Source organism: Enoplosus armatus, chromosome 2, assembly GCF_043641665.1.
Source record: "Enoplosus armatus isolate fEnoArm2 chromosome 2, fEnoArm2.hap1, whole genome shotgun sequence".
Lineage (NCBI taxonomy): Eukaryota > Metazoa > Chordata > Actinopteri > Centrarchiformes > Enoplosidae > Enoplosus > Enoplosus armatus.
Genome location: NC_092181.1, coordinates 6625920 through 6638731, shown reverse-complemented (window position 1 = coordinate 6638731; position 12812 = coordinate 6625920). Strand labels below are relative to the sequence as shown.

Below are 12812 nucleotides of genomic sequence, written 5' to 3'. Positions count from 1 at the left end.
CTGCGTGCCACCGAATGCCTCCCATGTGATACAGTTTCACTGAACTGAAATGAAGATGAATTGAACTGAAAACGCAATCCAGTGGAAGCATTTTCTTTTTCAACTTTAGGGTTGGGTAACTTTAAAAAGCCTCATTCGTGAGATTGCCCATGTCCCTTTTGAATCCTTGATCTGTAATTGCAGCATGGCCTCCATGCAAGGGTCCCTCAGACTTTTTGAGGAGGCTGTACATTCTTTCAATCTCAGTTTGACATACTGAACTGATTCTAAAACAGATTTACCGTTATATAATATCACAGTATTATACAAAGAATATGAGCCTCAATAGGTTATGAATACTGTAATGAAATTGAATTGAACTGATTATGTTCCACTGGCATGAGCTGCTGCTCAAGTATCTTTGTGATGGTAATTCAGATTTATTAGGGAATAAGGGAAAATGGAAGCAGGTTCCAGGCTCAGTGCTGCATAAACACGGGCAGAATTAGACAATAAAAACTTTTTAGCTACGCAAGTGGAGGGAAATGTCGGCCGGTCCACAACTTTGGTCCAGACTGACATATCTCAACTTTTGGATGGATTGCCATGACATTCATGGTCCCCAGAGGATGAATCCTAATGACTTTGGTGAGTCCCTGACTTGAGATGAAGCGCCATCAGCAGTGAAACATCTCAAATCTACAGGACGGATTGGCACACATTTAGCAGAGATTCATGTTCCCCACACAAAGACCAATACTTTGGTTTATGACCAAATACTTGCAAAACTACTGATATTTCTATCAACCTTAGCTGTACTTTATATTTAGAAAAATTCAGCCTGCTAGGATGGTTATGGTTAACGTTAGAGAGCTGAGGTGAGACACAGTCCTGGCGAGCTGTTAAATGATGAGCTGCAGAAAGACCACACGCCTCCAACATCATCACGGCCTTCTTTTACTTTGCTGTGGAAAACGCTCACACGGTGTCGGCGTCAGCATGGCTTGAGTGGTCACAGTTGTTCATGGCAGCATGATGTCCATGTGAAAGCACTCAATCAGAGGCTTTTGAACATCTTATATTCTATCATGCTTGTTTAAATCTCCAGCATTGAGCGCAATGTTATTTACACTGAAATACATAGTATGAAAAAAGGTAAACGTGATTTGAGATTTTTTTTTTTTTTTTTTTTAAACGGATTAATTTATTTTTAATCAGAATGTTTCAAGTGTCTACATATTCTTAGTATATTCATACTATATAGTTAGACAATATATTTTTGTTGGCAATTTCTTTGTGAGACAGGCTTTCACTCGTCATAATCCCATCCCGTGATGACTGTTGAGTGTCTTTAGAGTGCTCATTTAACAACATGAATCTTTTTATTTTGGGAACTATTAATTAGCCGGCCCTCGGGTCTTAAGAGGACTCTTAATTAAAGGCAGGAGCACTGGAGAGGTCAGTAACCCTACAGTGTGTATGTTAGCATGCCGTCTACAGGTGCCTCATTAGTGATCAAGATCAAGTTCTAAGCAAATCAACGCTATTATCAATATAACAAAGTCACAAACATTTATATGTTCACTTATACCTGTTCTTTACTTATATTTTCTCATTCAGTATTTCAGTGTGTACACTCTACTGTAGACCCTCCACTGTCCTCTTGCATGGACCCCTGTCTCCACAATATTGCCACCAAGTGTCCTTTCCGTTTGTTATCGGCAAGTAAACATAGCCCTAAAAATAAGCCGTTTGTACGTCTGGATATCGGGCCGGGACAAATGGGCATCAGAGAGAGAACAGGATGCTGGCAGGGTTTAGAAAGAGGCTAGAGGAATGTTAGACCAGGAAGGGGGGGGACATAAAGTTTGCATCAAGCCACTCTGACGTACATACAGCTTACAGCTCCACAGGGGATTGTGAAGCATAACCGGCAGGGGGAGAAGAGTGTCTGTGCAAGCAAGGTAGGTCACCTTACATCCAGCTGTGAGGCAGTTTATCTGTTATTCCAAATCATGTTTAAACGCCTGGGGCCAGATGCTTAAAACTCGACTCACAACTAAAACTTTGTGTACGCACAAAGACAGAAACATGCAGACGCGTTACGTTCGTTTGCTTTGGAAGTGTTACTTTTGTTACAACCTACAATGTCCGTTGACGTCTTAAAAACAAGCGTACCACCCACAGATCAATAACGGCCAAAGCCTGTGCTGCAGTCACTTATCTTATCAGGTCGAGGTTCATGTATGTTTGCAGTCAACGTACAGGTGTCCCCTTCTATGTTCACCGTGCGAGAAACTACAAATTACAGCATAGGTTGACTGAATTAGTGTCTTTTTTTTTTTTTTTTTGTTTCTTGCCCATGTAGAATCATTGCAAACCTAATCACGCTCATTCGCTCCCTGTCGAGCTGACGGCTTCAATTTCACTCCGCAGGTCTGACAGCCCAGCAAAGGGAACATGAGATCTAAATTCCTTTCACTGCAAGTAACATTACTGCCAAAAAAGAATGCTCTACGCCCTTTTCATAGCCTTCTAATCAAAAATTAGGTTGCTTTTTATTCCTTAGAGGGTCCACTTGTCGTCTGAAGTCAGCCCTGACCTTGGACTCTGAGAGCTATTCACACAGTGCATCTGAAAACTGTTATCATGATTCCACTTGGCAGGTGCAGCAGATGTACACACAATCATGCTGCACACAGAGATGGCCCCAAAATAGCTGTGTGTGCACACACACACACACACACACACACACACACACACACACACACACACACACACACACACACACACACACACACACACACACACACACACACACATAACTGAATAGCTATCACTGGCCCAACAGGGGGAATAAACACACCATTTTGACCAATGGACCCCCCTCTCTCCTCCTGTGTTCATATAAAGACAACTCTGCCAGGGTGAGTGTGTTTGTGTGCACGTACATGTCTCCAAGAGCAAGACCTCTGATTTCCCACAGTACGGAACATCATTCACAGCCCACTCGTAAGCCTCTCGCTGTACGTTTCTCTCAGCAGACCTAACTGTCCGCATACCAACTCGCTCGATATACTAACTGCAAAAGATACTGTCCCTCAGCTTAAATCAGACAAAGCAATTACAGGCAAAGTACTGTATGTGATCACCCATGAGCAACTGAAACAGCCACAAGACCTACCACTGTGTGCTGGTGCTGTGATTTCAAAAAGGACCCTCTTTATGCCATCACATTATGTTTTTAAATCGAGGACCCCCCCACACTTTCAGGACTCTTATTAACACAACTGAGTGCTAAACTAATCCCATGACCAACCCTGAATTTTATTACTATCATCTTACTAGTGAATATTTGTGCTACAAAAGGGCATAGAAATAAATGAAAGTACACAAAACAAGCTGGTTCTGTATCCATGCCCTTTCATATTCAAATCACATTATTCAGGAAAAAGATCTCTTTTGAAAAAACTGTTTTCAAATCCATCATTTTGCAATTACTTAAGAGATGGATTTAACTCCAGGCCAGAGTTCCATTCAAAGACAAATTAAATTCTTCCTGCGTAAAACACAAAAAAAGCTCTCTTTAGTCGTAGCTCTCCGAGCCCAGAAATGTGAAAGGACACATTCTTCTTACAAGTGTACAAATGAGGGTCTATGGCCTGAAAACGCTCTGAGCAATGAAAAATGTTTCGCAGTTGATTTAGCACGACTTTCTGATAGGAATGCCCATTTCAGCCAGCTCTTATTACCTCTTTTAAATCAATACCAGAGTCACATTTAATGATGCCTTCTTATTCAACATTTCCCTGAAGCATGACACTTCAGTGGGCACTGCGGTGTAATTCCACTGATGTCCTAACAGCAGCGAGGTGTTAAATTTTCATTTGGGTACATTTCTACAATAGGTGCAGAGTTTGTGAGGGTTATTAATGGCCGCGTAGCAGTTGCCACCATTGTAACGGTAGTGCTCTGTAGCCATGAGGCAATGAGAGAATCAGGTTGGTGGCACTGCAGTGGATCAAACGACAGCTTTATGAGAGCTGACATACACTGTGGCCATTCATGAGGGAAAGCTTTGAGGCTCCCCTGTCAAAGCGTTGCGCGGGTAGCCTCCAGCAGAATGAAATAAATTGGCACTATAATAAAGACGAGGGTAGCCAATGATTTGCTGCTGCGTCCTGGCTGTTTAAAGACTGATGCCCTCTCAAAGCACAGTGTGTAGCATCGGTGCATTTGATTTGTCTCACTAATGAACTGAAAGTTTGAGAACTGGCATTGTGGACGGCAATCCGAAGCGCCACCCTTTCCTCTTAATGCACCAATCACAGCTAAGCACAAACTAGAACGAGGTCTGCTGAGCGCCTAAACCACCGAGACACTTATGGTGTGAAGTTAACGTTAAAGCAATAGTTTGGGGAAAATGCTCGGCAACTTTCTTGCTCTTCTTTCTCAGATGAGAAGATTGATATCACTCTCATAGCTGCATGGTAAATACTTAGCTTGGCAAAGCATAGGCATAAAGACTGAAAACAGGAGGGACCAGCTAACCTGACTCTGTCCAAAGATACCAGAGATATAACATGCTAATTAGCTATCTTTAGAGGTGCTAGTAGGCAGATTCTGCCATCGTTGAATAGAGCCAAGCTAGCTGTTTCCCCTGTTTCCAGCCTTTATGCTAAATTAAGCTAACCAGCTGCTGGCTGTACCTTCATATTTAGTAGATGGATATGAGAGTGGTGCAGATCTTTCCATCTAACTCTCGGGAAGAAACAACGGACATTCCCTGATTGCAGTAGTTGGATAAATAGTAGAATAGATAGATATAGATAGTATAGATAGCCATATTCCAAAAGTAGCGAGAAAACTTCAAGTCAAGGTTAAACATACGATACGATATACTTTATCGTATGTTTAACCTTGAATTCAAGTTAACATTAACAAGAACTGTGCAGATAACAACAATAGTGTTTTCCCATTTGAAAAGGATAAGGCTCCTAAGATTCTATATTTGTGTTATTGTCAGGAAATTCCTGAAAAGACCAAAACAGACAATGCATTAGTCAGTTTTTCAATACTTTCCCAGCCTGTCTGTGACACTCGGCCCAAAAACTCATTTGTTTCCTACTAAGGACTCAATCACAGTTTCATTTTAAAAAAAAAGGCTCAGTCATTTCCTTGATTATTTATTTTCAGTGGCAGATAAATACACATTTGGTGTGCTAGTGAGTATTTACAGCATTTATTTATGGATTTAGTCAGTGTTGTTTTGGTCTTTTCATGGGATTTGTTGACAACAACAAAAATACAACATCACCAGACTTCCCTTAAAAATAATAGAAATTATGAATGTCTGATGCGATTACTGGTATATAAAAAAATCTAAAGTGGGTAATAAATTATCAATTATAATCAACTGTCCAGATTTCCTGTTTTATTAGCTCCCCCCATGAAAACTAACATGGTCCCCTCGGAGACATTTGAAAATGAAAATGGAGCTATTGCACAAGTCTGCACGAGTTTAATCCCCCAACAACTCTGCATGCACTGGACTGACGGAGCTCCAGGAGAAAGAGCCCCTACAAACTCAAACCGCAGCTCAGCACAGGGAGCATCCTTAACCTGCTGAATTACCCCAGACATAGACAAGCAGAAAGAATTACCCTGTCCTTCATCCTCCAGCTCTGCGCTAAGGCCTTGGAGCCCTCAATCTTCTCCGAGTGTCGCTTCTTCATGAAGGCCAGCGGAAGTTTCCAGTCATTCATGTCGGCCTCCTCTTCCTCTGCGAGGCCCACGGCCGGAGAATGAAGCAAGTCTGAGTCCATTTTCATCAGGGCCCTGGAGGGGAGAGCTCTTGTTAGTGACACACACACACACACTTGTTGTGGCCTCTTGCTGTGCTGTCATGGTGGAAAACAACAGGATCATTTTAGCTGTGGTTGGTCCTCTACTCTCACAACAACAACAACAACAAAACTAATAAATGAATCATTTACTATACATCTTTAAATCAGACAGTTAAAAATGGTGCCAAATATTAGACTAAGTTCTTGTACGGCAGCTTGTGTTTAGGCAATGTTCAACATTTTTGAACTGGGGCTTCTTTTGTTAAATTAAAAAATAGGTTTTATAAGAAACATTCCTTATCTTCAAAGTAAGATATCAAAAATAGGCATCGCAATGGCACTAGTGTCAACAATACAAGGCCTTACAAAAACATGACCTAACTTCTACCTAAAGGGCTTTTTGCGCAGTTCAGAATCAGAATGAGAATCAGAAACACTTCAAGTTGTTGATGATGATTGTTTAAGTTGTTGTTAAGTTGTAATCAAAACTGCAACGATTACTCGATTATTCGATCCAAAGAAAAATTAGTTGCCAACTATTTTGATAATCGATAAATCATGTTTCAAGCAAAAATGTAAAACTTTAGCTGCTTTCAGCTTCTTAGATGTGAGGATTTGCTGCTTTCCTTTGTCGTTTATGTTAGTCAATGAGGACTCTTTGGGTTTTGGGCTGCTGGTTGGACAAAAGAAGCAACATGAAGGCAAGTCACTTTGGGCTCTGGGAAACCATGATGAGCATTTTTCAATTTTTTTTGACATCTTACAGACTTAGCGATTAATTGATTAACAGTAACAATAATCGGCAGATGAATCGATCAGCGTTAGTTGCAGCCCTAGTTGTGATGTTTCAAACAAGCAACTCTTCCCACAAGAAAAGGATGTGCCAAATGAACTATACAGGTTTCTGTTTCTCTTGCCAGTGATGCATTGACTTAGTGGCAGTAAGAACAAAAGACACCGGATGCTTTTGACACAAACAATACTGGAATTGGAGGATCTGAAAAACAGTCCACGGCTGCTGGGCTTTCCAGTTTATGACCATAAACCAAAAACAGTTGCCTTGGTTCATGGGATGATGGTTGTTATGAGTCATGCTTAATGCACTGCTGTGAATCACCTGCTTGAATGAAAACCACAACAAAACACTGAAACCAAAACACACACACACACACACACACACACACACACACACGCATCTGGATTCCTTCAGGTCAACACTACTACTACTTTGCACAGACTGGCTGGCTCACTCTCCGGTGTAGTATCCAGGTTACTGTCACACTTTCACAGTGGGCAGCACCTGGATGATGTCATGATGGGGCTCGAGCTGGCCACGTGAACGCTGCTCGGGCCACAGACGAGGAGCTAGTCGGGCCGTGTGCTGCGTGCGCGTGAAATCATGTTAACACGGCCTGGCTGTGTTAAACTGGACTTCACAGCCGGAGCTCTTTGATAGCGAGCAGCTGGCAGGAGAGTTAGCAAATAAACCGGCCAGCTAGCTAAGTGCTAGCTAAACTAGCGCGGCTAATTTGACAGCTCTCCCTGAGGCTGGCTCTGGCTATCGATGTCAGCTGTCAAACTGCGTGAGAGGCCGGTGCTATTTAAAGCTTCTTTTTTTTTTTTTTTTTTTTTTGCGAAACAACACGAGCACAGAGCCAAGTGAGATAGAGCAGATGTGCAGAAATGGCGCTAGTGGCGGCAGCGAAGCGTGCAGATGCGTGCAGACCTTGGTGCGGTGGGATTATCAACCCGGGCTGAGGAACCTCTCCGTCTGCGGACGATGACAGACACGGTCGCACAAACAATCCTGGTCAGAAAATTGTAGGGCAGCGTCCACAGCCTGTATAGTATGTCAAACCCGTCAAATCCAAAGTGGACTGGTGCGTGTTTGCAAGGGAATCTGCGGCTCCTCTCCCCACGGCTCTTCGCTATGGGAAGGGGCTGGAGACGAGGCCCATCTTCACACGGACAGTCTGCCACAGCCACACGAAGCACCGGCCACACTTATCGATGACTGGGGTCGTATGGTCTTCCTCTACAAACCAGCGACCCTAGTAGCTGATTTGGGGCGACGGTTTTCGCGGAAATCGCACACAATCCCGAGAATTTCTCCGGAGAGGCACTTCTTCAGCACTTCTGCAAGGGCGCAGCCATCTTGGGTTGGACCCAGAATGCACTGTTGGCGCGGCGGGGCTGTCATGAAACGTCACCGCTGTTGCTCCTGTCACGCTCCAAAATATAAACACACATGCTAAGTCTGCTTAAAACTACAGAAAGACATTTTTATGTCATATACCAACTATTATTTTAAAGTCACTCCTCGCTCATATGGATATTAACCGTGCTTCGTGTCTGAAAGTGAACCAGAGTCACCCACTCATCTCTTTGGCTTTTGTCATTTCACCGCACATGTTTGGTCAAGGATGTAGAAATGTCTTGACCACAAAATACATTTTGTGACTGTTTCTGTTCTTTTTATTCACAAATGTCAATTTAGATAACCATGTTTACCAAATTTACCATATTTACATGTTGGCGAAACTCTAGAAATTACATAAAAACAGTAGTACTCACACATTGAAATGTTATTACTGCTTATTTGAATGTATTTGTTATTGTGTGTGTGTTTGTTTTTGTGTCTCAAAAATGTTACCAGTCACTATACTGACCATTTGCATATATTTACATTTTACATGCGTACCCAGATAGCGAAAGTTGTTAAGTCAACATTGAGATATGGTCAGAAAGGTTGGTGTATGGTTGAGGTTGAAGAATCTACTTTAAGTCAACATTTCCTGATGTTGAAAAAGTGACTCGACATTGTATTTTGGGTCATGTTTTCAACATTGACTCAATATTGTCTTAATGTGCCTACTTCAACCTTTCCCGCCAAAAATATTTGAAATGAATTAAGGACTGGGGAACAACCGTTTTAGAGGGGTGACGGACACATTTGTTTAAAATGAAGCACTTCAGTTTACTTCTTCAACTCGTTTGGTTTTAAATGACAAAGAAAACTGAATAATGTATATGTAATGAGGGAGGCATGTTAATGTTAAAGTCGAGCCCTCCCCTAGAAAAATAATAGGCTAGTTTGCTCAGTAAAGAACCATTATCTTGTTTTTACTGGTTGTTTTTGTAATGGTTAGAAAATGAACTATTGTTAAGTCGTATTTGCTGTTAAAAAAAAAATATGCCTTGCCCCAGCAAGTACCAGGCTGCTGCTTAAATGTAGCCTCTTTTATGCTGAACAATTAGGTGAAAACAGACATGTTTGCTAGACGTGTTTGATAGTACAGCTAACCTATTGCAGTTATCTGTACTATTAAATGTCACCTTTGCTGGTTGTGCTCAAATTAGTAAGATTACATACATCCGTTTTTATACATTCACAGTTAAATGCTCCCCTAAAGGGATGCAAATGGGTGACAGCTTATCAAAATAATGTGAAAGATTTATCAGGTTAGTTTGACTTCAAATCCTTTAGAGAAACAGAATTCTTTAAAAAACATTTTTCTGTGGGTTCCGTTTCAGGATTCATGTTAACAGTTCAAAATTTCAAGCTTTTATTTTATTTTAGGAATTGTAGGTCCAAATAAATATTTCACAGTATTATATTGTGGAGAGCTGCTTGAAATGTCCTTGTCTGCCAGCAATGCAAAGTCTTTCTTGACAAAGTCTTGGCCACTCAGTCACCCTTCTTCAAGTACTGGCAGCACTAATCTGTCGGAGTCACTGTGTCAAAATAAGCTATATGGTCCTTTCTGAGGCCATGGTTGTAGGTATTTTTTAATGTAAGTTGTTATTTTGTACTGTACATTAAAATTCAGTCCAACACAACAACTGCAATCTAAGTGCATTACATGTTGGACAGACGTTACATTCTGTCCACCCTCTTAGCTACTCTAACCAACCATTCTCTCCAATCTGCCAAGGTTGGACTTCCAAAGTGATCTACAGAGAACGTCCACCACTACAAACAGTCTACCGTGAGCTTCAGGTGAGAATGCAAGGCAGACAAGAGGCCCTTCAAGGAGACAGCAATGAAAGACTGCACACACACAATAAAGCACAATAAACTATGGATAATGTGGATTTAATGCCCCTTTTAGTCCCATTAAAATAAAATTAAAAATTGTTCAATGTTTGTTAGCAAGAGGAACATAAATTAAATTTTAGTAATATATGTTAACCCCTGAACACCTGAATAGTCACTGTATTCATTAATGTAAATGATAACCTGCGTGCCTACTGACTAATCGCTCCTGGCCTTTGAGCTTTTAAGTATTAAGTATTTCATTCACAGTTTAAAAGACATGCAGTGACATTATATTTCACTTTATATATTTGATCTGTAAGTATAGTTTCATAAATATTCCAAGGCACATGTAGTCATTTGGTTAGTAAATATAATATAAATTTAAATTGATCCTACTGTCATTGATTTTTTTTTTTAAATGTTTGAGTAAGCAATTTTTCTTTTTCTTTTTTTAATTAAAGCAAAAGTTTTCTTGAACTTCATTTACAATGTTGAGAACAATATGCTGTACACATGTATAAATAATGAAAATGTCATGAAAAGGTCTGGTTTTAATGGGTGAATCGGTGTTGACTCGGTGTCAGTCATGATTGAAAATCTGACGTTTACTCAACATTAAACGTAACGAGCGCTTTCACTTTGGTTTCAATGTCAGGCATCAATGTAGATTCAATACTTCTGCCTGACAATATTTCACTGTTGATTCAATCATATTTTGTTGTCTGGATATTCATATACATATTTAATTTTCCAACAGTAATGAAGTAAAACATTAAACCTGGCATAAAAAATGTTTAATCCAGGTCCAGTTTGTTGCCTCACTCATGACAGAAAAGCAGGGCTTATTGTGAAAAGCCTGAGTCTACAACAATAATATAACCATCTGAAGTCGTGTGTGTGTGTGACTTTCATCATGACTTTATTGGGTGTTTTTATCTTCTCTTGCATCATCAGTTATACTAATCCTATGCAACAGTCCTGCTGCTTTGTGAGGATATTGTGTTGATTCAGCTTCATTTCTGAGACCTTTTGTGGTCGTGTTGTAATATTACATGGAGGGTATTTCTGTTGTTTTGTCCACCCAGCAGCCAAACTACACGCTTCACAAAGGTTTTGTTGCAGGGTTATTGCACTGGATTATTTTACAAATGTTCACTGTGACCTGCGTCACCAGCCTGTGTGATCTTCTTGTTATTTTCCTGTGATTTTTATACTCTTGCTAAAGAAACAGTGGAAATCTTTGGTGACACTCAGAGAGCAATAGAACTTGAAAAGTAAGAAAATATTTGATTTTAAGGAGAACAAAACACTCTCATAGTCAGAGAGCCCACCTTCAAAGAGGAAGTTATGTAATATCTGAGAAAGGTATCTGTGCTCATCATGAAACAACTTCTAATAGAATGTTTTGTTTGCTAACTGCTGAAGAAAAGATGCTATTTCGGAAGATATTTGTTTTGATCCCGCTGTCATTTTTGCATTTTCCTCACTTAAGAGTTAGAAAAGTAGCCTGGATCACCTTTTCAATGAGCTTAAACTGAGCCATTGATGCACAGTAGGATACATATAATGTAGTTAAGAAATACATTAACTTGAGAGGAGGGGGTCAATATCTATATGCCAGTTCAGCCTGTTATTAACTGCCATCTGGGTTGAACTGAATGTAATTGTTACTGCATATTAGAAAGACTGAGTCTTTCAAATCTGACATGTTGCAGGAGGAGTGAAGGTGTCAGTTATATTTTAAGCATAAATTCAAATGAAATTCAGTACTAGAGTCTGTTCCAAACTAGTCCGTTTCTTTGTAGAGCATTCCTCCAAGAACAAAACAAAGTGCTGTGGTGGTGTACAGAGAGGCTGAAAACATACAGGAAGATGATCCTGAAGAGGGGTCCAGGGTGCACACATGAAACAAATATCTTCATTTATTTCAAAAGTATGTCAGTACTTAATTACATCCATCATGAAAACTCTTTTCTTTGTTATGAGCAGTATATTCGTAGTATCAAGGAAACATACAAAATGAAATTCAATATTGCTAATAATAACCCTAATCTTACACAGCATAGAATGTATTCCACACTTGTCATTCCATTATTGCCGCTAATCATGGAATTGCAGTATCATCAGTGCCAAGCGTATGGAGTTTGGCTGATTTAATAGCCAGGACGGGCACGACGTCTCCCCTCTGTGTGATGTGTTGAATCCTGAGCCGGAGAGCTGCATCCATCAAGAAATAGCAGGGGAGCAGCTGTCCTAAAATCCCTCACTGCATGTGGGAGTGTTTTAAAAGTAGCCTGCGCTGTATTTAAGATATAGATGTGCCCTCAGAATGGTGAGTCAGTTGCACCAAAGATGACGAAAAGCAACAGAGTAACAGAGGGCAAATGTTGGCTCAAATCTGAGGAATTCTGACATTTTTATAATCTTGAAATAATGCTCATCTTGGCCGTCGTTATACACGTTAGATTCCCTTTATTAAACATCACGTTTCGAGTTAATATGGCTTTGTTAACTTGTTAGCAAAGAGCTGTGTATTTAAATGTCCAGCTAATACATACCAGCATCACGCCAATTCCTGAGGGAAATATCTGGCTCTTTAGCCGCTAAATGCTCCACTAAATTTGTCTTTCTGCCATTTGGTGCTGAAAACACTGCCGCTGTTTATATGAGAGCGGTGAGAGTGAGCCAAAACAGTAAAGCCGCGGGCCGGAAAGAGAGAAACATGCATGAGTGACCGCTTTCGACTACTGACATAAACATTTTGATACCCATTTGAACCTGTAGTGACTGGTTTTTCTGGCCACTTGGGGACGGAGCTGTGAACACAACACTGACATATCACCATTACTTTAAGTTGACGCAAACTTGTTTGCAAACAGCTGCTTGTTGCATATGGAGCAACGTTATCATTCGTATGGAGCCACTTTGTGAATAAGTCAGCTATTCAC

The 12812-nt window shown here is 40.6% G+C and overlaps 1 protein-coding gene across 1 annotated transcript in view; it reads right to left on the bottom strand.

Annotated features, from left to right (window-relative positions):
- Positions 1 to 7669, bottom strand: part of rptor (regulatory associated protein of MTOR, complex 1) — a 148343-nt gene extending 140674 nt beyond the window's left edge. The window contains exons 1-2 of the mRNA XM_070917670.1: positions 7552 to 7669; positions 5643 to 5817 (exon numbers count right to left, since the gene is read on the bottom strand). Coding sequence (XP_070773771.1) covers positions 5643 to 5810 — 168 coding nt within the window. The 5' untranslated portion in view covers positions 5811 to 5817; positions 7552 to 7669. The remainder of the gene's footprint in view (positions 1 to 5642; positions 5818 to 7551) is intronic.
- Positions 7670 to 12812: the final 5143 nt, after the last annotated feature.